Raw genomic sequence first — 27,839 nt, forward strand, 5'->3', positions numbered from 1 at the left:
TTGTTAATGTTGTTCAATAAAACTCTTTCTGAGAGAGATTCAGATAAGCAAGTTGCTTCCACAATATCATGGCAGTTTTTGAAACGACCCAGATTCCAGGGGCGGGGGGAATACTCTGCTGCCTTCTTTCAGCCTTAGCTGCACAAGCACCTTTTGCACTTCCTACACTTTTCCACCTAAGATTTTATGCACATTAAACTTACATGTTTTCAGGGGCGTCGCTAGGGGGGGCGGTCTGCCCCAGGTTCCAGGGGAGGGGGTGACTCTCAGCATGCCCACCCCACAACTCATAAGTTGCTCAGCGCAGCAGCTGGCTTACACAGCACACACTTTGCTTTTTCCTTCCTGCTGGGAAGAGCCACAGAAGCACAGCTCTGCCCAGCCAGGGCTCCACCCAGCAGCCTGGCACATTTCACCAGGGCACTGCCCTCTCAGGGGGCACAAAGGTGCCATCTTCAAGGGGTGGCATTTGGCACCTCCACCTAGAGCCTCAAGCACAAGCCAGAGCAAATCCAGTGGCTTTGGACTCAGGACTCAGCACTGCAAAAGCATTAGCTGTTCTTGCTTTACTCAGTCCACCTGGACCTGGGGTACCATCCGCCCACACCCCTTCAAGTCACAGTGAGCGTTTTGCGCCCCCATATGCAAATGAGGTGCTGCAAAGCATTGTGGGGGAACACAAAATGCTCACTGTGACTTGAAGGGGTGTGGGCGGATGTGGGGGGTGACAAAAAAAACTGCCCTGGGTACCACTTGGGCTTGCTACACCTCTGCATGTTTTACACCCCCTTGGAGGGTCCTTATCTACAGCCTTATATGCCTGCATAATAACCTCCCTCCCTCATCTGGTGATAGGCGAGGAAGAGACCTTTCTGGGACCCAGAAAAAGAAATAAACAGTGCCTCAGACTTACGAAAATCTTAATCAATACCTAGATAAAACTAACGGGCTCTCCTAACTTCCAATCTGTGCCACCTGTTCTCCTTATCACAAGAGAAAGCGGGTGTCAAGGAGCTGTCAGGCAAACCCAGGTCCTCCACAGGACGAGGGAAGCACAGGAGGCATGGAATGCAATTAGCTTTTTATTAGCAGAAAACACAGTAGAGTCCTCTGGTTCATCTGAATCTGAGACATTGCTGAAGCTGCAAAACTCTGCTCAATTGGGGTGTCAAAGAAGGAGGAGAGCCAGCAGGACTGGGACTGTTCTGCCGCTGGGTAGAAAGAGCAAACTCTGGCTCCTCTTTGTCTGAGTCTGTGCTCGCACTGGGACTCTCAGCCTCTAACCCTGTCCTGGGAGGGCCTCCTGCTCCTGACCCCCTATGATCGCTCAAACCCCCTTCTTCTAGTCCCTCCCAGCTCCCCCCCTTCCCCAGACGGCAATAATAATAATAATAATAATAATAATAATAATAATAATAATAATAATAATAATAATTTATTATTTATACCCCACCCATCTGGCTGGGTTTCTCCAGCCACTCTGGGCGGCTTCCAACAGAATGTTAAAATACAATAATCTATTAAAAATTAAAAGCTTCCCTAAACAGGGCTGCTTTCAGATATCTTCTAAAAGTCTGATAGTTGCTTTCCTCTTTGACATTTGGTGGGAGGGTGTTCCGCAGGGCAGGCGCCACTACCGAAAAGGCCCTCTGCCTGGTTCCCTGTAGCTTTGCTTCTCTCAGTGTGGGAACTGCCAGAAGGCCCTTGGCGCTGGACCTCAGTGTCTGGGCAGAACGATGGGGGTGGAGACGCTCCTTCAGGTATACTGGACCGAGGCCGTTTAGTGTCAGCACCAACACTTTGAATTGTGCTCGGAAACGTACTGGGAGCCTTTCATGTAGGTCTTTCAAGACTGGTGTTATATGGTCTCGGCGGCTGCTCCCAGTCACCAGTCTAGCTGCCGCATTCTGGATTAGTTGTAGTTTCCGGGTCACCTTCAAAGGTAGCCCCACGTAGAGTGCATGGCAGTAGTCCAAGCGGGAGATAAGTAGAGCATTCACCACTCTGGCAACACAGTCCGCAGGCAGGTAGGGTCTCATCCTGCGTACCAAATGGAGCTGGTAGACAGCTGCCCTGAACACAGAGTTAACCTATGCCTCCATGGACAGCTGTGAATCCAAAATGACTCCCAGGCTGCGCACCTGGTCCTTCAGCGCACCTGTCCCACCACCAGGATCTGGGATCTATGCCATGGAGGCATGTTCTGTTTGCATTGAGGAGCCTTCAGTCTGGCAAGTCACCACCTGCAGCCTAAAGCGTTACAGTCCCAGCCCAGGATGGCTCCCTCCACGAGAGCTCAGCCCTGATGACCTCGCTCGTAACCATTGCCACATGCCAAGCCATTCCTGATCTTGGGCGTTTGCCAGGATCAGCCCCATAAGAAGATTAAGAAAACACGTTCGCCGTGCATCTGTTAAGACTCCTTTTGTTCAAAAGCTCGTCAACTTCTTTTCTGAGCAGAGAACAGAACCATGACTAGAATTCCTTCTTTCAAAAGATAAGACGACCATTTTCTCCCCCCATAAGCTGATTTTGCTTTATACAATGTAGATAATTCATCCGCCACTAGGTCAAATTTCCTTTCCAGGGAAAGTATAAAACGTTCCCCATCAGCACCCTCGGGTAGAGAGAGAAGAGATACCAGCAAATGCTTTGCGCATACTGAGATCTTACAGTATATATCTGCCTTATACTGGATGTCTTTCCTGTGACTTTCTTCATGCTGAGTGTGACTTAAAGCTGCAGAAGATCATAGCATCAGAACTGAAGAGTTGCAAATGATCCAAAGAGTAATCTAGTTCAACCCTATGCAACGCAGGCCAAAAGGGTGGAATACATTTTCTTCCAGGATAGCTAGCTCCCCACATCTGAGATTCCTGCGTTGTAGGGGGTTGGACTAGATGACCCTTGGGGTACCTTTTTAACTCAACAATTCTATGATTCTACATTTCTACAAACTGTGATATGAAAATGCACTCAAAGTTATACACAATTGGTATATACAGGTGAAACTCGAAAAATTAGAATATCGTGGATAGGTTCACTTCTTTCAGTAATTCAACTTAAAAGGTGAAACTAATATATGAGATAGACTCATGACATGCAAAGTGAGTTATGTCAAGCCTTTATTTGTTATAATTGTGATGATTATGGCATACAGCTGGTGAGTGTTGGCATATTAAGCTGAGCAACTGCACAACAAGAAGGTTGAGGAGACTGTAGAGCAAAACTAGGAGTGGTTTAATGAAAAGCAAAAATAACAGAAATTTCATCAGCTAACATTACATTACAGAAACATGACCCATATGGTGACCCACCACCCAGGGCAACTGAGGAAGGTACGCAGACCTCCTTATATACCGTACCCGATTACTGTCACGCCCAAATCAAGACAAACTCAGCATCACCTGCTGCACTGTCCCACAGCTGGAAAACTAGGTCAATTTACTTCTTTCATTCTCTTAAAGAGATATCCCTGTGGAACAATAATGAACCTTGAATTAACATCCAACAGTGAGAACCCCAAATTCACAATTTCAGCTTTAGGGTTTTCATCAGCTGTGCACCATAATCATCACAATTATAACAATCAAAGGCTTGACACATCTCACTTTGCATGTCATGAGTCTATCTCATATATTAAACTCCAGCAGCTAATGAAAACAATTGCTTACATAAATGGACTTTTCCACAATATTCTAATTTTTCGAGTTTCACCTGCTCAGTGAAATGACTAAAAACATATCAGCTATGTGTTGACAAAATAGTAAGGCCATTGGCTCACTTATCCACATGTGTCTTTCTGTTTCGGGGCGAAAAGGTCTTTCATGAAGCAGGCCTTATCACAAAACAAGATATTCCTTTGTTTCCTAAAATAGCACTTCAGTCATATTATTCAGAAACTGCTGAACAAGGATCCCCACAAGGATCTCATTGTTCACCAAATGGCTACAGCACAGTATACTATTGCAAGGGATCAGAAGTCCCTAAATGCAGACCTGTTTGAGATCTGGACCTCATAACTCTGAGACGCAATATAGAATCCTAGAATCCTAGAGTTGGAAGAGACCACAAGGGCGATCCAGTCCAACCCCCTGCCAAGCAGGAAACACCATCAAAGCATTCCTGACAGATGGCTGTCAAGCCTCCGCTTCAAGACCTCCAAAGAAGGAGACTCCACCACACTCCTTGGCAGCAAATTCCACTGCCGAACAGCTCTTACTGTCAGGAAGTTCTTCCTAATGTTTAGGTGGCATATTCTTTCTTGTAGTTTGAATCCATTGCCCCGTGTCCGCTTCTCTGGAGCAGCAGAAAACAACCTTTCTCCCTCCTCTATACGACATCCTTTTATATATTTGAACATGGCTATCGTATCACCCCTTAACCTTCTCTTCTCCAGGCTAAACATACCCAGCTCCCTAAGCCGTTCCTCATAAGGCATCGTTTCCAGGTCTTGGACCATTTTGTTTGCCCTCCTCTGGACACCTTCCAGCTTGTCAGTATCCTTCTTGAACTGGGGTGCCCAGAACTGGACACAGTATTCCAGGTGAGGTCTGACCAGAGTGGAATACAGTGGTACTATTACCTCCCTTGATCTAGATGCTATACTCCTCTTGATGCAGCCCAGAATTTCATTGGCATTTTTAGCTGCTGCATCACACTGTTGACTCATGTCAAGTTTTACTAGTTTTACCCATGTCCGAGAGAGTGGAATAAACAATCCACCTGGCACAGTTTTATTACATATGCAACATTGGCAGAGCTTGCCTATTGGTGCTCACCAAACATTGCAACTTATGGAACAATACCTTTGTCTATAACCAGTTAAATGCAATAAAATAAACATTTGGTGCTTTTGTTGGGAGTGGGATTGTTGAATGTTGCTTGTTGCTTCTCGTATAAATAAGTGAAAACAGTAAAATATTTGGACAAAAGAACCCTGTTGCATTCCAACTCTAGAAATCTCTGCCGGCCACCCGCCTGGCACCCTGCCTGGTCAATCCCTCTCTTCCCTCCAGGCTGCCAGCCATGGCACTTTGACGCTCAACCGCAACAGAGAAAAGAACAGCTGAGGGGCTTCCAGAAGCGATGATACTTACAGTACACGTCGACCCTGATGGATTTGATCGCTGGCGAGCCCAAGCCATTCTCCGCCTTGCAGTAGTAGCGGCCCCCTTGATGTCGCTGGATGTTGGCGATCCTCAACGTCTCGTTGAAGACGCTGGAGTCTTGAAACCGGTCAGAGGCACTTCCTGCTGTTTTTGTCCACCTGATCTGAGCAAGCATCAAAACAGATTGTTACTTTAGCATGCCCATTTGTGGGGCGGAGGCAGGGGCTGCTTCCTTAAGACGCAGAAAAAGAGAGAGACTGGTGTTTCATGAACCATCCAAGCCGGTCGAGGTTCAAGGGGCTACCATTAGTGTTGTAACCTGGGAACATATAATCTCACCTTTGCTTTATTCTGTATGCTTATGCGTTAAGACTGTACCTTGTAAGGAATGCTTCTTACAAAGAGTTTGTGGGTTATAGCTGAATTAAGCAGAAATATCTAGCTAGGCAGATTGACCGCAGAAGATACAAGTTATGTCATGGGTCCTATGTCCCCAAGTGAAACAGGATGTTGGGAGAAACAGGATGTCTGCAGAATGTTCTGGGTGTTTGAGATACATATATAGAGTTTTGACCAAATGACATAATGAGATTTATATGCTTACCAAGCTAAACCAATGGCCCAACGAAAGGAATTGGGGGAGAGTTCACAGGGGCAGAAGGTTGTTACAAGAAAGCAGAAGTGAATCTCCTTGCCTTAGCTAACTAGGGTGAAGTTCAGAGAGTCTTCTGGGGACAAGAGGGTTGGATTTCTGGGTTGCTGTCATACGTTCATTGGCTTGATGCTTAATGCAAGACATGAATATGTAACCTTTGAAGGATCTATAAAAACCTTTGGATACCTGTGATTGATGTCCAGTCTTTTGGAGATGACTCCCTGGACCTATTGCTCAGCAATAAAAGGCTTACTCTTGATTTCTCCTAAATCCAGTGTTTGGCATTTATTTTAAGAACTAAGGTTCCCGGAAGGATATAACATTAGTATATAAAACCCCTAGCTACTTGGGGCCAGTTTACCTGCGAGAATACCTTGTTCTGTATATGCATACTTGACTGCTTTGATCTGAGGAACTGGCACTGCCACAAGTGTCACAAAACACCCATTTACATTTGTAACAAATTGATCTCTTAGCGTGGCAGGTCCTAGACTTTGGAACTCCCTGCCTATTGATATCGGGAAGGCAACTACCACTGTACTGCTTTCGCCACCTGCTGCAAATGTTTTTGCTTAGACAAACCTACCTAGACACGTAGACATGTTGCTGTAGGTTTATACCTGTTTCTAGCATACTGCTGTATAGCCTGTGGCTATGGGAGGAGGAGGACCTTTTGGGGGCACTGATGTTGTCACAGGAGCTGGACAATGTCTCGACAAATTGTCCTATCCCGTGATAATGGTTTTGTAATATTCATCATGGTGATACATCACGATGTGTGCATGTGCTGTGTAAAAAATTGCAATGTGGGGGAAACTGTGAAGCCGTACATCACTTCTCTTGTGATTCCCGCCACCCCTAGTGCCCTGGACTATTAAATAACAGTTGTAAAAGTATGTGAAAGCTAAGTAACCACATATCAGTTTTAGACCCCTAAGTAGTAGCATTTGCCAGGACGTTGCCCCATTTGGTCCATCCTTATTTCAGACATTGTGACAGATTGATCTATCACGATGTTCAGCTGTTGATATATCACAACGTTGAAAACCAGGCACCGTCCAACACTAGTTGTGACCCCTCCAGGTGTAAACCATATATATTTTGAAGACCTCACAATCTCCGCTGTGCCTTATTCCCAAAAGGAAACACGAAATCTGGGTGAGCACCTGCAACTCCTGGAATCTCACACTGCTCAGAGATCGGAGTGGCATGCAACCATATGAAGACCCTGCTGGCAGACCCTCCAGGTGTCCCTATTTTCTGGGGATGGTCCCAGATTTAAAGAAGCCACCCCGGTTTCTGGTTTGACCCTGGAATGTCCCGCTTTTCCTTAGGACAACCTTATTTTCTTTTTTTTTTTATAAGATTTTATTATTTTCTATTATGACAAAAGGAAAACATAATATAAACACCAACATTAACAATACAGAAATACAATACATAAACACAGCACAAAAACACAATCAAACAATTACAATAAAAAAAGAGAAACATATACAAACCTTTAAACTAACACTTATCCTCTTACTGTTCTTGTTACTATCTTCTCTGTTTTGGGGGACTTCCCCCATTCCCTCCACTGTCTTCAAAATCATATATATCTTCTAGGTAGCTTTATATCTTATTCTATTCACATTTGCTCAGTTTTTAATGTGCTTTACTTTACTTAATCATATCTTAACTTAAACACCAAATCTTAACATATTTTCTAACAAATAAATCTTTCACACAAAAATATCTTGCTAACAATTTTATCTAACATAAACCTACTAAAGCCGCTATTCTATTTAATTCTGCTCAAATATTCAATTTTACTGATTTAACTAGATAATCTTTAAATTTCTTCCAATCCCGTGACGCCTTCTCCTCCCTCTGGTCTCGGATTCTGGCGGTCAGTTCTGCGAGTTCCATATACTCCATCATCTTCATCTGCCATTCTTCCACCGTTGGTATCTCTTCACCTTTCCATGTTCTTGCCAATAAAATTCTAGCTGCTGTTGTGGCATACATAAAAAACACTCTATCCTGACTGGGTATCTCTTCATTAGTTATGCTCAGAAGAAATGCCTCTGGTTTCTTACAAAAGGTAACCTTCATTACCTTCTTGAGTTCGTTATAAATCTTATCCCAGAAAGCATTTACCGCTGGGCACAACCACCACATATGAAAAAAGGTACCTTTCGCATGTTTACATTTCCAACATACATCTGACATTTTGGTATTCATCCTAGCTATCTTAACTGGTGTCAAGTACCATCTGTAAACCATTTTCATTATATTTTCTCTTAAACTATGACAAGCAGTGAATTTAATACCTTTTTGCCACAATCTCTCCCAGTCATCCATCATAATATTATGTCCTACATCTTTCGCCCAATCTATCATTGACGATTTAACCAATTCATCTTTCGTATGCCACTCTAGCAAAAGATTGTACATTTTGGAGAGGTTTTTAAAGTTCGATTCTATCAGTTCTGTTTCCAGTTTTGATTTTTCTACTTGAAAACCAACTTTCTTGTCCATTTTAAATGTTTCATATACCTGATGATAATGCAGCCAGTCGGGGACCTGGCTTTTCACTTGATCATAGCTTTTTAGCTTAAAAGAGTCCCCTTCCTGCTGCAATATGTCCATATATCTTAACCAATTTGCAGACATGTTCGGTCTCTTATAGGCTTTGGCCTCCACTGGAGAAATCCATCTAGGGGTCTTTCTCTCTAACAAGTCTTTATATCTAATCCAGACCTGATACAAGGATTTTCTAACTATATGAGACTTAAAAGTTCTGTGGATCTTAACCTTGTCATACCAAAGGTATGCATGCCAGCCAAACATATTATCGTGTCCTTCCAAGTCCAATACATCAACGTTCTCTAGTTTAAACCAATCCTTTAGCCAGCAAAAGGCCGCTGCTTCAAAGTAAAGTCTTAAGTCCGGCAGGGCAAAGCCTCCTCTCTCTTTAGAGTCTGTTAAAATCTTAAACTTGATTCTTGGCTTTTTGCCCTGCCATATAAACTTTGATAAGTCCTTTTGCCATTTCTTAAAACAATCCAGTTTGTCCAAAATTGGTATGGCTTGGAATAAAAACAGCATCCTTGGTAGGACATTCATTTTTATCACGGCGATTCTTCCCATTAACGACAATTTCAATCTTGTCCATATCTCCATGTCTTTCTTTATTTCCATCCACAGTTTTTCGTAATTGTCCTTGTACAGGTTCAGATTCTTGGTTGTGAGATTGATACCTAGATATTTTACTGTTTTAACAAAATTGAGGCCAGTGCCTTCCTGTATTCTTTGAATTTGTTCTGCACTCAAATTTTTTCCTAAAACTTTGGTTTTCTGCTTGTTTAATTTGAAACCAGCTACAAGTCCAAATTGTTCAATTATTTCCAAGGCTCTGGGGACACTGCTTTCCGGTTCCTGCAGGGATAACATCAGATCGTCTGCGAAGGCGCGTAGTTTGTATTCTTTCTCTCCCACACGAATTCCTTTTATCTGTTTGTCCTTTCGTATCATATTTAGGAGGACTTCCAGGACCATAATAAAGAGTAGAGGGGAAATAGGGCACCCTTGTCTTGTTCCCTTTTCAACTTCAAACTCCTCCGATATCACACTGTTTACTATTACTTTAGCTCTTTGTTCTGTATAAATGGCCTTAATGCCATTCAAAAATTTTTCTCCAACTCCCATCCTTTCCAAATTCTTTTTCATAAATGTCCAAGAAACTTTATCAAATGCTTTCTCCGCATCAACAAACAATAGTGCCGCATCTGTATTTATGTTTCTCTCCAGTTTTTCTAAAATGTCCACAATAATTCTTGTATTGTTGCTAATTTGTCTTCCTGGCAAGAAACCTGCTTGGTCTCTATGTATATAGTCTTTCAACACTCTTTTCAACCTTGTAGCCAATATGTTTGCAAAAATTTTATAATCCACATTCAAAAGGGATATTGGACGATAATTTTTCATTTGAGTCTTATCAGTATCTGGTTTTGGAATCAGTGTGATAAAGGCTTCTTTCCACGTCTCTGGTGCCCTATCTCCTTCTAATATTTTGTTGCAAATTTCTCTTAGCGGCTGCGATAGCCAGTCTTTCAATGTCTTATAATATTTTGCTGTTAATCCATCCGGTCCTGGAGCCTTCCCTAGTTGCATGTTGTTTATTGCATCTTCTATCTCCTGTGTCGATATTGGGTGGTTGAGAGTAACTAATTTTTCCTCTGGGACTTTTTGCAATCCATTCTTTTCCAGAAATCGGTCTATTTCTGCTTCATCTATCTTATTTCACCTTATTTTCATTGGTGAAATGTTGGAGGGTATGGAGTTATCCGATCCCTGAGCTTTCCGAAGGCAATCCTGTAGACGGAAGGGTGTTTTTTTTAAAAAAAAAAATGTTTAATTATGGGAGTGCCTGATCACCTCATCCGTCTCCTGAGAAATCTCTATGTGGGACAAGAAGCTACAGTTAGAACTGGATATGGAATAACTGATTGGTTCAAAATTGGGAAAGGAGTACGACAAGGCTGTATATTGTCTCCCTGCTTATTTAACTTATATGCAGAATTCATCATGCGAAAGGCTGGGCTGGATGAATCCCAAACCGGAATTAAGATTGCCGGAAAAAAATATCAACAACCTCAGATACGCTGATGACACAACCTTGATGGCAGAAAGTGAGGAGGAATTAAAGAACCTTTTAATGAGGGTGAAAGAGGAGAGCGCAAAATATGGTCTGAAGCTCAACATCCAAAAAATCTAAGATCATGGCCACTGGTCCCATCACCTCCTGGCAAATAGAAGGGGAAGAAATGGAGGCAGTGAGAGATTTCACTTTCTTGGGCTCCATGATCACTGCAGATGGTGACAGCAGTCACGAAATTAGAAGACGCCTGCTTCTTGGGAGAAAAGCAATGACAAACCTAGACGGCATCTTAAAAAGCAGAGACATCACCTTGCCGACAAAGGTCCGTATAGTTAAAGCTATGGTTTTCCCAGTAGTAATGTACGAAAGTGAGAGCTGGACCATAAAGAAGGCTGATCGCCGAAGAATTGATGCTTTTGAATTGTGGTGCTGGAGGAGACTCTTGAGAGTCCCATGGACTGCAAGAAGATCAAACCTCTCCATTCTTAAAGAAATCAGCCCTGAATGCTCACTAGAAGGACAGATCCTGAAGTTGAGGCTCCAGTACTTTGGCCACCTCATGAGAAGAGAAGACTCCCTGGAAAAGACCCTGATGTTGGGAAAGATTGAGGGCACAAGGAGAAGGGGACGACAGAGGATGAGATGGTTGGACAGTGTTCTCGAAGCTACTAACATGAGTTTGGCCAAACTGCGGGAGGCAGTGAAGGATAGGCGTGCCTGGCGTGCTCTGGTCCATGGGGTCACGAAGAGTCGGACACGACTGAACGACTGAACAACAACAATGTGTTGGAAGCTGCCCAGAGTGGCCTGGGCAACCCAGTGAGATGGGCAGGGGAAATGTCGGTGGGTATGCCTGCTGGATCTAGTCCGGCATCCTGTTCTCCTGATGGCCAGCCAGCTGCCCCTGGGAAACCTGCAAGCAGGATTTGAGCACGAGAGCAACTCTCTTAATCCTGTGGTTTCCAGCAACTGATTTTCAGAAGCATCGCTGCCTCCAAGCGGGGAGGCAAACTATAGCCATCCTGGGCTGAGTTGAGTCCAGCCCTTATATTCCACCTACATCCTCAGGAAGTCAAGAGGGTAAACAAGTCAAAATGCAAATATCAACGTTTCTATATAATTCAATTGTCAAACCCCATCATAAAAAGCAATAGAGTAAGAAGCAGAGCAATAATGATATTCAAACTAGCATGCGTTGCTAGCCATAGATGTTCATATATTTCTACTCAACCTCTCATCTGCATCTAATTGTCTGTTTTCTAGCGATGTTGAAGAACACTGTCTGCAAAATCACCACATATTTAAGCACACACAATAATCTTAGGGAACAGGTTTCGGAAACTGTTTTAAAGAAACAACAACTGCCCACCCATTTATTTTTCAACAGAGATGAAAGCCATTTTCACAGCATCCAAGTAGAATCTGTACAATTCAGCCAATATCCTGCCTATTTTTAATATCTCAGCTAGACAAGGGAAGGGAAAGAACAGAAGGAGATGGCAGGCAGGGGCGGACGTGATATTTATTATTTATTTCATGAAATCATATGCTGATGAATTGTGGAGGGAAAACTTCACAAAATAAAATAAAATTATCACTAAAAAACTTAGAGCCATAATTCAAAACTTACAAATAATAATAAAAAATGATAGAATAGACTAAAAGAAATTAAAACACATAGAAACTTTCTAAGCATCTGGGTAGGTTTGTCCACCAAAAAGAATAAGGTGAAGGAGTGTGGTGGAGTCTCCTTCTTTGGAGGTCTTTAAGCAGAGGCTTGACAGCCACCTGTCAGGAATGCTTTGATGGTGTTTCCTGCTTGGCAGGGGGTTTGACTGGATGGCCCTTGGGGTCTCTTCCAACTCTTCTAGGATTCTAGGATTCTAAGGCGCCTGCCTGATATCATGAGGCAGGGAGTTCCGAAGTTCCAGCGCTGCCACACTGAAGATTGCATTCTTACAAGTGCCAATTTAAAGTGCTGATGGAAGCAGCAGAAAGGGAACATGTCGGGTAAGGAGATCTTGTAGGTAAACTGGTCCCAAGTTGGTAATAGTAACACCTTGAATTCGGCCCAGTAGCAAATCCGCAACCATAGAAGATCTCTGAGCATGGGTGTACAAGGCCTGTCAGCAATTGCTTATCTTTATTTATATTAATATACGGAACCAGAAGAGGGTATGAAGGGAAGTCCAGAGATTTAAAGAACCTCAAAGAGAAGCAAAATAAAAAATTCTTTCCAGTAGCACCTTAGAGACCAACTGAGTTTGTTCTTGGTATGAGCTTTCGTGTGCATGCACACTTCTTCAGATACACACGAAAGCTCATACCAAGAACAAACTCAGTTGGTCTCTAAGGTGCTACTGGAAAGAATTTTTTTATTTTGTTTCGACTATGGCAGACCAACACGGCTACCCACCTGTAACTCAAAGAGAAGGTTCGTGAAAAGGCACTTGTATAAATTTATATTTGGTAGAAATGGGAGGTAATTTCTGTTTCCATTGGTGGAAATGTAACTGTGAAAAATTAATAAAAAAATTATTTACCAAAAAAACAGAAAAACCAGTGAGCCCAAGAAGATCGTGTCTATGAGCAACAACAGCACAACCATCTTGGAAAAGGGCACCACGCTCTTGACTTAGAAATTGGTGCATTTTCCTGCAGGGTTTGAGGCCAATGTCTGCTCCAAAATGCCCTTCTAAATGCAATTGGGGAGGGGCTGCCAATGTATTTCCAGAGCTGTCATATCTCTCAGAGCTTGGAGTGGCAGCTGCCCCCCGTCCCTGCCACACTCGACAACACAAGCGCCATCTGTCAGTCCGTCCAAAACCGAGCAGATGTGTTCTGTCAAGAAAACTCGACGTACACGTGAGACAGCCAACATTAGCACAGATATCTCTCTCCCCCCCCCCCCATCTCAGACTGTCAGCATTTTTGTATTATTAAACTCCTGGCAATGAGGAGCTTTAAATCATTTGTACAAGGAATGTGCCACTGGATAAACGCACGATAGGAGGTCAAATGGATTGTTTTCTCCCTTCCAACTTCCTGCTTTTGCATTAGAAAATGCATCCTTCATTGCATTTATTCTGGGAGCCAGAATTTGGAATCATCATTGCGCCTTTTGAGATTAGCAAGCAAAGAAGGATGGAGCGGGTCGTATGGCATTTGATTTATATTATTATTATTATTATTATTATTATTATTATTATTATTATTATTAAATGTCCAAATGGAAGAAATGGGAAATGCATTCCAACAGGAGGTTGGAGCTAACTTAAAATATATAAAAAAAGAAGAGAGGAAGAACACCAGCCATGATGGGCAGTGGTGTAGCATGGGGTGACAGGGGGGGGGGCGTGGCCCTGGGTGCAAAATTCTGAGGAGGTGCAATCAGGCACCCCCATGCAGGTGCCAGCTTCTGTGGGGATCCCTGCCCTGGCAGAGCAGCGTAGGTCCACAGTGAGTGAGTGCGGATGGAGAAGGCCAGGGGGCCACCCCAGCATGGCAGAACCCAGTGCTCCTCTCTGTGGGCATCAGGGGAATTTGCCTCCCAGGGGCAATGTTGGCCAGCCAGGCTCCCCACTGTATAGGCAGGCAGGCAGGCAGTGCAGCGTGGCCTTGCTTGGCTCCAGTGGGGAGGAACACAGGCAGCGTCAATGACTGCCTGCCCCGGGCACTGGCAACCCACGGTACGCCACTGACAATGGGAAGATTAGGAGTTGCCTTGAATCAAACTACTGTTCCATCAAGCCCAGTGTTGCCCACTCTATCATGACCTGCAGTGGCTCTCCAGAGTTTTGCAGAGACACCCCTTCCCTTTCCCGGAGATGCTATGGACTGAACCTGTGCATGAAAAGTAGCTGCTCTACCACTGAACCTTTGGGTGTCCTGGTCCACATGCCACATGAGTCACTGAAGAGCTCCAGTACCAGATGACTGCTGAGGTTCCACCAGAAAAAGCTCCTTGTGTGCAACACACATGGTTTCCCCTTGCAGAACACAGAAATTTGAACTCCAAGACTGCAGCTGCTTCTGATTCGTTCCTACAGTTTGCCAGGCCCTATTCCCTGTTAAATGCGAAGATGTAGCTTCTGCCGTGAGCCTTGTAAAGGAGGAGAATGATGAAATATCACTTTCTCCTATTGAACTTTTGCAAATTGCCATGTCTGCGCTCCACTTCTGTGGCCTGAAACAGCAGGCTGCTTAGCTTGCAGAGGCACCAAAGACTCCCAATTTAGCATATTTTGCTTGGAAAGGAGAGGATTGTTTGCTAATGCTGATAGGCTGACACCCGCAGCCCGCTCCATAAACAGAGAAGAACATCTAGGAAGGGAGGAGGACCGGGCGCACCTTGCCAGTGTGGCAAATTGCAGGTTTCACTGTAGGCCCATTTGTAAATACTTGCAGGAGGTGGATTTAAATTTTTATTGTGCGGCAGGAAGTAACTTACTGGCCACCCACAGAGTCTGGAAAAATGTATAGGATGCAACTCTTCATTTGAAAGAAGGCAGCAGAGTAATGAATATGCAAGGGCAGGAAGGAAAACTGCCTTCTTACCTTATTCCATATGCTAATAGCTGTGAGACGCAGAGAAAAGCAGCCTTGGTCATCTACAGCTTAGAACAAAAAAATGTGAATATCAAATAGTTTGCAAGATAATCACCCGAGAGCAAGTCCCACAGTTGATAATAATGATAGTTTAAAGTAAATGCAGGCATGATGGAAGTTTGCAAAATCATGCACGGCGTGGAGAAGGGGGAGAGGGAAAAGTTTTTCTCCCTCTCCCATAACACTAGAACTTAAAGGTAAAGATAAACGTAAAGGGACCCCAGGTTTTCCCAGTAGTAATGTATGGAAGTGAGAGCTGGACCATAAAGAAGACTGATCACCGAAGAATTGATGCTTTTGAATTCTGGTGCTGGAGGAGACTCTTGAGAGTCCCATGGACTGCAAGAAGATCAAACCTCTCCATTCTCAAAGAAATCAGCCCTGAGTGCTCACTAGAAGGACAGATCCTGAAGCTGAAGCTCCAAGACTTTGGCCACCTCATGAGAAGAGAAGACTCCCTGGAAAAGACCCTGATGTTGGGAAAGATAGAGGGCACAAGGAGAAGGGGACGACAGAGGACGAGATGGTTGGACAGTGTTCTCGAAGCGACTGGCATGAGTTTGGCCAAACTGCGGGAGGCAGTGGAAGACAGGCGTGCCTGGCGTGCTCTGGTCCATGGGGTCACAAAGAGTCGGACACGACTAAACGAGTGAACAACAACAACAAAGGGACCACTGACCGTTTGGTCCAGTCACGGTCGACTCTGGGGTTGCGGCCTTCATCTTGCTTTACAGGCCAAGGGAGTCGGCATACAGCTTCCGGGTCATGTGGCCAGCATGACTAAGCCGCTTTTGGCGAACCAGAGCAGCGCATGGAAATGTCGTTTACCTTCCTGCCATAGCGGTACCCATTTATCTACTTGCATTTTGTGCTTTCGAGCTGCTAGGTTGTAAGGAGCTGGGACCGAGCAACGGGAGCTCACCCCGTCGCGAGGATTCGAACCGCCAACCTTCTGATTGGCAAGCCCTAGGTTCAGTGGTTTAACCCAAAGCGCCACCCGCGTCCCAACACTAGAACTTGTGGACATGCAATGAAGCTGAAGGTTGGAAGATGCAGGACTTCAAGCAGTGGGAGAACTAACTCCAACAGTCCCGCAGGGATGACCGCCAACCTGGTTGGCATTGAAAGAGGAATAGGCAATTTTGTGGTTGTTGTTGTTTAGTCCTATAGGCGTGTCCGACTCTTCGTGACCCCATGGACCAGAGCACACCAGGCACTCCTGTCTTCCACTGCCTCCTGCAGTTTGGTCAGACTCATCTCCTTCATGGATCACTGCCTTCTCGTGGCGAAAGGGCTTGAGTAACACAGAGAAGCTATGAGTTTTGACTAAATGGGATCCACCTGGAGCAGGAACTGGCAAGCCACTCCAGTATCCCTGCCAAGAAAACTCCATGGACAAAGACAACAGGCATATAAAATTTTTGGAGGAGAGGACTATTGGTGGCAAAGCTTCTGAAGACCACAAGAGAGAGGCGAGGGCTCTTGTGATGTTGTGCTTGTGAGCTTCACACTGGCACCTGTTTGGCCCTTGTGAGAAGAGGATGCTGGACAGGGCCATAATAAATGCCCACCATGGACCCTCTCCCCTGAGACCCTCCCTCAAACTTGACATGAGTCAACAGTGTGATGCAGCAGCTAAAAAAGCCAATGCAATTCTGGGCTGCATCAATAGGAGTATAGCGTCTAGATCAAGGGAAGTAATAGTACCACTGTATTCCGCTCTGGTCAGACCTCACCTGGAATACTGTGTCCAGTTCTGGGCACCACAGTTCAAGAAGGATACTGACAAGCTGGAACATGTCCAGAGGAGGGCAACCAAAATGGTCAAAGGCCTGGAAACGATGCCTTATGAGGAACGGCTTAGGGAGCTGGGTATGTTTAGCCTGGAGAAGAGAAGGTTAAGGGTGATATGATAGCCATGTTCAAATATATAAAAGGATGTCATGTAGAGGAGGGAGAAAGGTTGTTTTCTGCTGCTCCAGAGAAGCGGACACGGGGCAATGGATTCAAACTACAAGAAAGAAGATTCCACCTAAACATTAGGAAGAACTTCCTGACAGTAAGAGCTGTTGGACAGTGGGATTTGCTGCCAAGGAGTGTGGTGGAGTCTCCTTCTTTGGAGGTCTTGAAGCGGAGGCTTGACAGCCATCTGTCAGGAATGCTTTGATGGTGTTTCCTGCTTGGCAGGGGGTTGGACTGGATGGCCCTTGTGGTCTCTTCCAGCTCTAGGATTCTAGGATTCTATGAAACTCTCCCATCAGGGGTTGCCGATGGATCAGCGAGGAAAAAAGCAAGGAACCTTTTCTCCTTGGATATATGGAAACACAACCCATATATCATCTGAGGGTCTGCAGGAGGAGATTCCCTCTGACCTTCTTCCCTGCAAGGGATGCAACATTTCTCTTTCCTATCTAGCTGCACGTCCTCCGGGCCTCATCATCCAAAGGTTGGGCACTTAATATTGAGACGTCTCCTTCTGCTGTGCCTTAGGGCTCAGCTCTCCTTATAGCTTAACACACAGAGCAAGTGTCTTTGCTACCTGAAAGGCCTTCAAAGCAATTGTGCGCAGCAAGAACCCTCTGCTGCCCTGAGGTGAGTGGAGCTTCAACTCCCCGGAACAAGGCAGCTGAAGCTGAATTGGATCCTGCCGCCTGTTGAGCTTTCGGTGTCCATTCGCACGCAGGGGGTGGAAATTCGAGCTCCTTCAGACCTCCTGATCTGTCCAATGTGAATCCAGGAGTGATTCAATCATCATCCTGTCTTCCTAAAAAGACTTTGCAAACCTTTTTAAGAACAGAAGACGAGCCTGCTGGATCAGGCCAATGGCCCATCCAATCCAGCATCCTGCTGTCACAGCGGCCAACCAGATGCCTATTATGGGAAAACAGCAAGCAGGAATCTTCATTGGAGGTTTTTAAGCAGAGGTTTGGACGGCCATCTGTCAAGGATGCTTCAGCTGTGATTCCCGCACAGCAGGGGGGTTGGACTAGATGACCCTTGGGATCCCTTCCAGCTCTACGATTCTGTGACTCTATGACAAGAGCACTCTCCCCTCCTTTGTTGTCCTGCAACTGGGATTCATAAGCTTTGTTGTCTCCAACTTTGGAGACAGAGCAGGGCCACCACGGACAGCTCTCTCCTCCATGAACTTGCCCATTCCTATTTTAAGGCCACCCAGTGGCCACCAGTGGCAGGGAGTTCCACAGTTTAACTATGTGATGCATGAAGGAGTACTTTCGGGGGGGGGGGGGGTCTGTCCTGAATCTTCAGTTTGGTTGAATGACTGCGAATTGTAGTGTTAAAGCCCAGTACGTCCAGACATTATTAACTTTCTCTTATGGCTGAAGTATCCGTGGCTAAGCAGCTTAATTTAATTAGATCATATGCTCCAGATCATCTGCTTGACAGTATGGTGCAAACCACGGACGAGCCAGCCTCTTGGGAGAGAGACTACAGGCTGTCCTTCATTATACGCCATCGCCTAATGATCCAGACAAGGTGCAGAGACTAAACACGCTGGACTTCCGAGCTCAGGTCAGATGTCAGGATGCTACCATGTGCCAAAGTATGTCTGACATCTCCCTACAGGCTGCATCTCTCACAATGATGGATAACTTGGTGTGGCTCCTTTAGCCTCTGCAGATGTTCCCCTTTGATTCGCACAGCTTTGCTTTGTCCAACCTCCTTTCCCAGCAGTTAAGTAGCAAATCGGGAAGAACGAGACTCATGGGAGGAGAGCCACAAATTCATTTATGACCGATAGCACCAAATATTTCCATTGGTTTGTTTGCTTCCTGCTCGCTTCCTTTCATGGAGTTCAGTGCTAATGTCTTTAAAGGAGGATTAGACAACTTCATGGCGCAATGGGTCAATGGGTCTGGCTGTTAATCCAAAGGTTGGTAGTTCAAGCCCTCCCAGAGATGGCTGTGGACAGGATTCCTGCTTTGCAGGGGGTTGGACTAGATCAGTGTTTTTCAACCTTTTTTGGGCAAGGGCACACTTGTTTCATGAAAAAAATCACGAGGCACACCACCATTAGAAAATGTTAAAAAAATTAACTCTGTGCCTATATTGACTATATTTAAAGTAATTCTCTCGAATAGGAATCAAATAAACACAATTTTCCCCACGGCACACCAGGCAACATCTCGCGGCACACTAGTGTGCCGCGGAACAGTGGTTGAAAAACACTGGACTAGATGACCCTTGGGTTCCCTTTCAGCTCTATCGTTCTATGATTCTTTGAGAGGGCTATGAGTGGCTGCTAACCCTGATGGCTATGTTCTAACAACCTGCACTGATCCTTTCAAACTTCCTTCTCAACCACTATGACTCTTCTTAGCTGCAATTCCTGGACTAGATGACCCCTGAGGTCCCTTCCCACATGGCAATTGTATGATTCTCCCAATATTGGAGGTTAAAAGGGGGGCAGAGTACCACTCTATTCTGCCTTGTCCTGGTCACCTTACCTGGAGTCCTGTGTCCAGTTATGGGCACCACAATTTAAGAAGGATGTTGAGAAGCTGGAATATGAGCAAAGGAGGGCAGCCAAGATGATCAAGGGTCTGGAAACCAAGCCTGATGAGGAATGGTTGAAGGAGCTGGGTATGTTTAACCTGGAAAAGAGGAGACTGGCAGGAGATAGGAGAGTCATCTCCAAATATCTGAAGGGCTGTGTAACGAAACAGATCTAAGTCAAGGGATTTTCAGAAACCCACGGTGTTTTATGAGTTAATGGGCACCCCAGTTTGAGTGGCAGGTATCTCATGGGAGGCAGGACATTCCGCTCTTTAAAAGGAGGGAGCAGCTGTTAGAGATGGGGAGTGGTGACTGGAAGAAGGAGGGTGTGGGGCCAGGATAGTGTTAGGTTAGGATAGGATAGGTTGAAGATGTGTATTTGATGCTGAAAGAAAGAGTTTACACTGCTAAGCTTATAAACCATTACTGAAACCGTTATGTTCTGTAAGAAATAAAGACTTCTTATTGTTGAGCTAAGAAAATATCGTCGTTCATTTGGGTCCAGCAAGCTATGTATGCTCATGAGGAGGTGAACTCAGGGAAAGGACAAAACTGACCTGCAGGGTGATAGTTTGTGTCTTGGAGTTCCCTCAGGAGGGGCTAGCGGGCGGAAACCTTGGCATTGCCACAGAGTTGCTAAGAGGGCTTAGCTAACTGATATAGTGAGGGATCTAATGAAAGAGAGACTCTGAACTGTAGGCAAAGGAGAGTTTAACCCCTGAAGCCCAGAGCAGAGGGTATAACCGGCCACGGCCGCTGGACAGGAAAACTCCCGTTACTAAGAGATTCCCAGATTATAAATAAAAGGGGATTGACATCACAGACAGACCTCAGAGGGACAGGTGGGGTGGATTGAAATTTGACCCAGAACACCTGATTAGAAATTCACTTAGTAACAAGGGGAGAGTGTGAAGGGGAGGTTCGTTGTCACGTGGAAGATGGAGAAAGCTTGTTTTCTCCTGTTCTGGAGGGTTGTTACAAGAAAGGAGTTCCAACTCTACAATTTTATGATTCCAAATGATAGAAATGCCTGTGGGTTTTGTTTTGTTTTCCTTTTTAAAGGAGTGGGAGGGGGGCAAAGGTTTTGTGGATGTTTTTTTTCCTCCCCCCTGAAATTGCTTTTTGAAAGTTGAACCCTCAGCAGTTCTTTGGCACGAATAAAGGGGTAGCGAAATGCCTGCGTTCAAAATGAGAGGCTGAAAAAGCCCCGGAGCAGCTTAATGGCTGCATTATGCAGAGGAGAAGGTATGCTGTTAAAAGTAAAATTGCTGGAGCCGTCTTATGAGAAGACCATTCCGGAAATCGCCATTATAACAGAGCCGAGTAAATGTGTCATTATCGCGAAGGCAAGGAAGACGGGATGCTGTGATGGCAAACTCTTGCGGGTGTGTGTGTCACCCACCAATTGATTAAAGGCTGCCATTTATCCCCGTGAATTGTTCCTCTCCGATGTTAAGAGGTTTTTATCGCTTCATATTTAGCACTTTTCATATGAAATAATCAATACTAATTCTATGATTAAATAATTCCTTTGAATGGCTGTTTTATTTATTTTGTATTTTTGTCTGTTCGGGCAGGGAAAGCAACCTTCTCCCCTCTTGCTTTCAAAATACAGCAGGTAGATTCTTTCTCATTTTGCCAGTTAATGGATCGGGACCTCCCAGGACAACTTCCAGATATATTTTTTATTAACGAGACTAGTGAATATTTGCTTATTTGCTTGCCTACTTATTCATTACCTGCCCTTCTCACCAAATCTCCCAGTGTGGGTCACAACATTAAACACAATACTGAAATCAACTACGAACAACTTCAAGAGATCTACGAAGCAACCTACAAGATCGCTTTGCCCTAAACGTGCCCACTCAACCACTTTGATCGGCAGAACTGCCGCTACTGCAGCTGCCACACAATCCACGTTCCAACATCTGTAAGAACTTGACCGTTTAGTGTGGTCTTCACCTGAACACTGGAACTTTCTGCTGCAGATATTCATATTGTGCAGCTTGAAGCGACTGGATGCATAAGAACTGGCTCCTTTGGGAAATAAAACATTGTCCATCTAATTAAAGCGTAACTTGCAGAACTTTTTTCAAACCAGAACAAAAGCAGTAGATGATATGTATAGAATCCTAGAATCCTAGAGTTGGAAGAGACCCCAAGAGCCATCCAGTCCAACCCCCTGCCAAGCAGGAAACACCATCAAAGCATTCCTGACAGATGGCTGTCAAGCCTCCGCTTAAAGACCTCCAAAGAAGGAGACTCCACCACACTCCTTGGCAGCAAATTCCACTGTCCAACAGCTCTTACTGTCAGGAAGTTCTTCCTCATGTTTAGATGGAATCTTCTTTCTTGTAGTTTGAATCCATTGCCCCGTGTCCGCTTCTCTGGAGCAGCAGAAAACAACCTTTCTCCCTCCTCTATAGGACATCCTTTTATATATTTGAACATGGCTATCATATCACCCTTTAACCTTCTCTTCTCCAAATAGTTCCAGACAATACTTAGCACAAAAGAATATTCTAAAGGTCTCTCTCCTTACAGCTTCCATTTTGCCTGCAGCTTTTTTCCCCTGGAGATCTATTTACACATCCTTCCTTCTACAGAGCCTGGGAACAAAAACTAAAATGGAGATTTGCAACCAAATACCTTTGTCACCTGATCTAAGTTACAGGTGGGTAGCCGTGTTGGTCTGCCATAGTCAAAACAAAACCGAAAATTCTTTCTAGTAGCACCTTAGAGACCAACTGAGTTTGTTCCTGGTATGAGCTTTCGTGTGCATGCACACTTCTTCAGATAACCTTCTTCAGGTATCTGAAGAAGTGTGCATGCACACGAAAGCTCATACCAGGGACAAACTCAGTTGGTCTCTAAGGTGCTACTAGAAAGAATTTTCGATTTTCTTTTGACCTGATCTAAGGTTAATCACTCACATGTTGAAACAAAAAAAGAAAGAAAAAAATCCTTCCAGTAGCACCTTAGAAACCAACTAAGTTTGTTCTTGGTAAGAGCTTTCGTGTGCATGCACACTTCATCAGATATCTGAAGAACAAACTTAGTTGGTCTCTAAGGTGTTACTGGAAGGATTTTTTTTTTTTTTAATTTTGTTTCGCCTATGGCAGACCAACATGTCTGCCTTCCTGTAACTAACACACATGCGTTGGCTAGCAGAAAATAACAATAGTTAATTAACAACCAATCAAAGAGCTCAGAGACCACTGAGTATACTTCAGTTGAATCTTCCAATGTTAAACCATTCAGCAACACACACAGGTATTTTCCATTCCAGTGTTAATTAAACAATTACACTTAGCACTTCCTGCCTATTGATATTAAGTAGGAGCTGAATTCTGGTGCTGGAGGAGACTCTTGAGAGTCCCATGGATTGCAAAAGATCAAACCTATCCATTCTGAAGGAAATCAGCCCTGAGTGCTCACTGGAAGGACAGATCCTGAAGCTGAGGCTTCAGTACTTTGGCCACCTCATGAGAAGAGAAGACTCCCTGGAAAAGACTCTGGTGTTGGGAAAGATGGAGGGCACAAGGAGAAGGGGACGACAGAGGATGAGATGGTTGGACAGTGTTCTCGAAGCTACTAACATGAGTTTGGCCAAACTGCGGGAGGCAGTGGAAGACAGGAGTGCCTGGTGTGCTTTGGTCCATGGGGTCACGAAGAGTCGGACACGACTAAACAACAACAACAACAACTGCTGCACTGTATTCTTTTTTGACACCTGATGCTGATGCAAAATTTAATTTGTTTTGGAATTTTAACTTATTGCAAGTTTTAATGTATTGCATTTTCTCCTGATTCCATAGTTTTATATTTTCGTAAAGCACTTTGAGATTTTTTATATATATAATCAAGCAGTGCATAGATTTTTAGGAAACAAACACAAACAAACTTGGAACCATGCAAATAAGGTGGGTCCTAAAAACGTATGCCTTGAGTTTCAAAAGGCTCAGGGAGGGAGATGTGTCTTCCATATCCCCTGGAAGTTGTACAATGAAAGTGCTGGGTGCACCTCTTTGGGGAGTTCCACAGCTTCGGAGCCACCACAGAGAAGGCCGTCTCCCAGGCCATTGACACCCCCAGCCTCTGAGGACAGAGGAGCCACCAAAAGTGTCCATTACAGAATGACCAGGCCTCTAAATTGTACAGAGAGCCTATTGTGAGTACAGCAGGCCAGGCTGGGTGGGTCAATAGTCCGACTCAGCTTCTTCTGTTCCTAATGCTGAAATCCAAGGACAAATCTGCAGGTGGGAAACCTCAGAAGCGACCTGGCCTGGCCTTCAGTTCAGCCCAGGGAAATGCTCACCAAGCCTCCATAATCGGTTAAAAATGACAAAAGATTGTTATTTTAGGAAAACATTCTTTAAAAAAACAGATAAAAGTTCCTGGAAGCTTTAAAGAGGGTTCCAGAATTTTCTTTAGTGTGAAGGAGTGGCACTCTAGGCTTGACTGGTGTCAGTTGAAGGTGAAAAAGGTAAAGGACAATCCGAGGGAAAAATTCATTGAGGAATGGAACAGCTTTTTGTACTATCTCAAAAAACGGTGCAACATCAATACAGCTTTGTATTTAGAATAACTCTTGTATGGTTTAAAAATGGTATAGTAATGAAATAAAATTAAAAAGTAAAGGAATGAAATAAAAAGAAAGAAAGAAAAGGTAATCGAGGTCTGAGTCATACTTTTATGTGTTACTTATATATTTATGAAATATTTATTAGAATTTAATGAAGAGATGTATCAGGGAAGTCGAGGAACAAAATTATCTAATAATTTAGTCCTTACGTTACGAACGGATGGCTAAAAAGTAGGAATATATGGATTTAAATTAATTAGTGTTATAATGTGATATTTGTCTAATAGGAATATGGAAGATATGGATGTAAGTATATTATATGTGAATAGTTTAATTTTATTTTTCCTCTTTTGTCGTTCTAGTTGCATTTGTATTGTTGGTTGGTATGTTTGTATGTATGTTGGTTTGTATGTATTTATTTTTGTAAAATAATAAAAGAAAAAAAAAGGTGAAAATAAAGGGAGGAAGTTGCAGGCTGCAATTTCTGCAAGAGGAAAGCACACACACACACTGTCAGCATGCACACTGACAACAAGGTTGGAAGTAAGACAACTTGTGCTGCTGATACTGTGAGTTTTGCTGTGAATACTTTTGTTGAATACTGGACTGAGAGTTTACCATGCTGGAGAGATTAAGAAGGAATGTGAATAGTTTGTACAGTGGGACCACGGGCTGCGGACGTAACCGTGACGGAGGCACGTCCGCAACCCACAGCATTCGTAACCTGGAGCGCCGCGTCTGCACAAGCTAATTACGCAATTTGGCATATCTGCGCATGCGTGAGCGGTGATACCCGGAAGTAACCCTTTCCGGTACTTCCGGGTTTCCCGCGGCTCGCAACCTGAAAACGCGTAACCCGAAGCGTTTGTAACCCGAGGTACCGCTGTATGTAACAGTAACAGGAATGCTTGTGCAACCAGTCAAGCAATAAAGAAGTTCTTGACTGCGAATTTGAGTATGACTCCTGTTCTTGTCCTCTGCCTCCGGGGAAAACTCTGCTACAAACAGTAAGAAGTGGTTTTACCGAGGTGCTATTGCACAAGCAGAAAAGTGCAGCGGAAGTGTGTGAGTGGTAACCTCTAATATCTTATACACCACAGAAATGGGCATTCATTGCGTTCTGCTTGTCTGCCAACCCCAAGTTACATGCTGACAAGTCCACATCTAGGGAAAGTCACTGGTGGGAGGTGCAGGGCTGAATATTTAGGGGAGGAAGAAGAAGAAGAAGAAGAAGAAGAAGAAGAAGAAGAAGAAGAAGAGGAGGAGGAGGAGGAGGAGGAGGAGTTTGGATTTGATATCCCGCTTTATCACTACCCGAAGGAGTCTCATAGAATCCTAGAATCCTAGAGTTGGAAGAGACCCCAAGGGCCATCCAGTCCAACCCCCTGCCAAGCAGGAAACACCGTCAAAGCATTCCTGACAGATGGCTGTCAAGCCTCCGCTTAAAGACCTCCAAAGAAGGAGACTCCACCACACTCCTTGGCAGCAAATTCCACTGTCCAACAGCTCTTACTGTCAGGAAGTTCTTCCTAATGTTTAGGTGGAATCTTCTTTCTTGTAGTTTGAATCCATTGCCCCGTGTTCGCTTCTCAAAGCGGCTAACATTCTCCTTTCCTTTCCTCCCCCACAACAAACACTCTGTGAGGCGAGTGGGGCTGAGAGACTAGCCCAAGGTCACCCAGCAGCTGCATGTGGAGGAGCGGAGACGCGAACCCGGTTCACCAGCTTACAAGTCCACCGTTCTTAAGCACTACACCACACTGGCTCCCGTGATGCTGGTTTTCTTGAGGGGCAATGGCTCACTTTTGCAGATTGCGACCCAGAGGAAGAGGTTTTCTCATCCCGCTGCTGAGAGGCTTGTAATCAGCTCTCCATCCTTGGGGCTCCAGGGAGCTTTTCTCTATATCCTGGCCCTGCAAGCAGGAAGCTCCTTGAGTCTCTGAAAGCCTTTCTTCCCAAGCGAAATAATCCGGGAGGTATTGAAGCATCGAGCCGTATGCCGGGGGTGAACCCCTGACCTGCCTGACATCTCCGTAACTCGAACTCATATCCTTAGAGACAAGGAAGTGTCAGAGACTACACCACTAGGCTGGTGCTGAGCTATCCCAGCCATTCTCCCTACAGCAGCCTTGGCACTGTTTTTGGCCCCTTGGCCCCCTCCCTCACCTTCAAATTAAATCCAGTTAACTGAGCATCCAAGAACACTCTCTTTGAATGTTTTTTCCTCCCACTATATTGTCCTCTGTGCACAGACACTATTGATTTCTTGCAATACAACAGCGTTTATTTAAACTAGCTCCCATGATGAAAAACCCACAGCATTAGTTAAACGAGAAGAGGGGGAGATTCCAGCACATTTTATGTGCACTGGGTCATGGCAGCAATTTTTCTCCATGGCTAAATACACAATGTTCAGTAAAAACAACAACAGGTTATCCCTCTCTCAGATTACTAGGGACATCAATGAAGCTGAATGTTGGAAGATTCAGGCCAGATAAAGGGAAGTCCTTTGTGCAGCTCATAGTCAACTTAAGCTCAGTTAACTATGGAACTCCCTGCCACAGGAAGCTACTAACCTGGATGGCCTTAAAAGAGGATTCATGAAGGAAGTTAAGGCTATAGCTGACTACTAGCCACAGTGGCTATGCTCTACCATACCCTCCAACATTTTTGTCCCCAAAATTGAGACCTCGGGAGGGGCGCACCTTCCACTTCAGAGCTCTTGCACAAGTCAGCAGGGTTCTGAGAGGCGCTCTGTGGCGGAATATTGCCTGCTGATGATTCAGGTTCATCAGGGGTTAACCTATCACTCCCCTGTTAGGTAGGTGTTCCCTGGGAGGCGGAGCTAGTTGGCATTCTAAAAGGAGGGGGAACAACCTTGAAAGGCAGTTGGGGGGCTGGCAGTTGGGGGTGGAGGGTTAGAGAGAGGAAATGAGAGGTTAGGCTTTGGGGAATGGGAGAAAAGGTCATTACCATTGCTAAAGGGATGCAGGAAATATTATAACAAAGCTGAATTACATGAGAAGAAGATTTGTACCAGTAATAACCCGAGACATCCATGTTTTCAAGTTACCTAATAAAGTTAAATGTGCTTCAACGTTCGCTGACTGTGGCAGTGTATCCGTACCTTAAGAGGTGTGACTAAGAGGAGAGAACAAAGCTTTCCTGCGGAAGAGGAAACTGTTTGCTTATTCTCCTGTCATACAGAGGGCTGGACAGTGAAGCCAAAGGTGCCACTTATTTGCCTAAAGGGAAGGCAAACTGCAGTAGTTGGGAACCCTGGTAGGGAGATCCCATAGGTGGCGAGAGGTATTCAACCGTAGAGCCCTGAGGTACCCCCAGAGACAACTCCCATATGAACACTGAAGGATTCATCCTAGTTGTCAGTGAAACTTAGGGAGAGTCACAGCAGGGGAAGCATTGAAGGGGAGGGAATAGGATCCCTCACACGCTCTAGCTCTCACCAGCAGGTGCTCCAGAGCTCTGGCGTGACCCTGCTGACTCGCGCCGGACCGGAAAACAGGAGATGCAAACGGAAGCTGGGATTGGGTTCAGTTTTTCCGGGATGTCGCACATAAAACGGGACAGTTTGGGGATATGTGCTCTGCCTCCACGGTTGGAGTCAGCAATGCTTCTGAATGCCAGTTGCTGGAAACCGCAGGAGGGGAGAGGGGTCTTGTGTTCGAATCCTGCTTGCAGATTTCCCATAATGGGTAG

At 44.8% G+C, this 27,839-nt stretch overlaps 1 protein-coding gene across 1 annotated transcript in view; it reads right to left on the reverse strand.

The window, feature by feature from the left end:
- MDGA2 (MAM domain containing glycosylphosphatidylinositol anchor 2) overlaps window positions 1-27,839 on the reverse strand; it is a 377,896-nt gene that overhangs the window by 181,744 nt on the left and 168,313 nt on the right. The window contains exon 3 of the mRNA XM_033158260.1: window positions 5,100-5,274. Within this exon, the coding sequence (XP_033014151.1) occupies window positions 5,100-5,274 (175 nt within the window). The remainder of the gene's footprint in view (window positions 1-5,099; window positions 5,275-27,839) is intronic.

Source organism: Lacerta agilis, chromosome 1, assembly GCF_009819535.1.
Source record: "Lacerta agilis isolate rLacAgi1 chromosome 1, rLacAgi1.pri, whole genome shotgun sequence".
In the NCBI taxonomy this organism is placed as follows: domain Eukaryota; kingdom Metazoa; phylum Chordata; class Lepidosauria; order Squamata; family Lacertidae; genus Lacerta; species Lacerta agilis.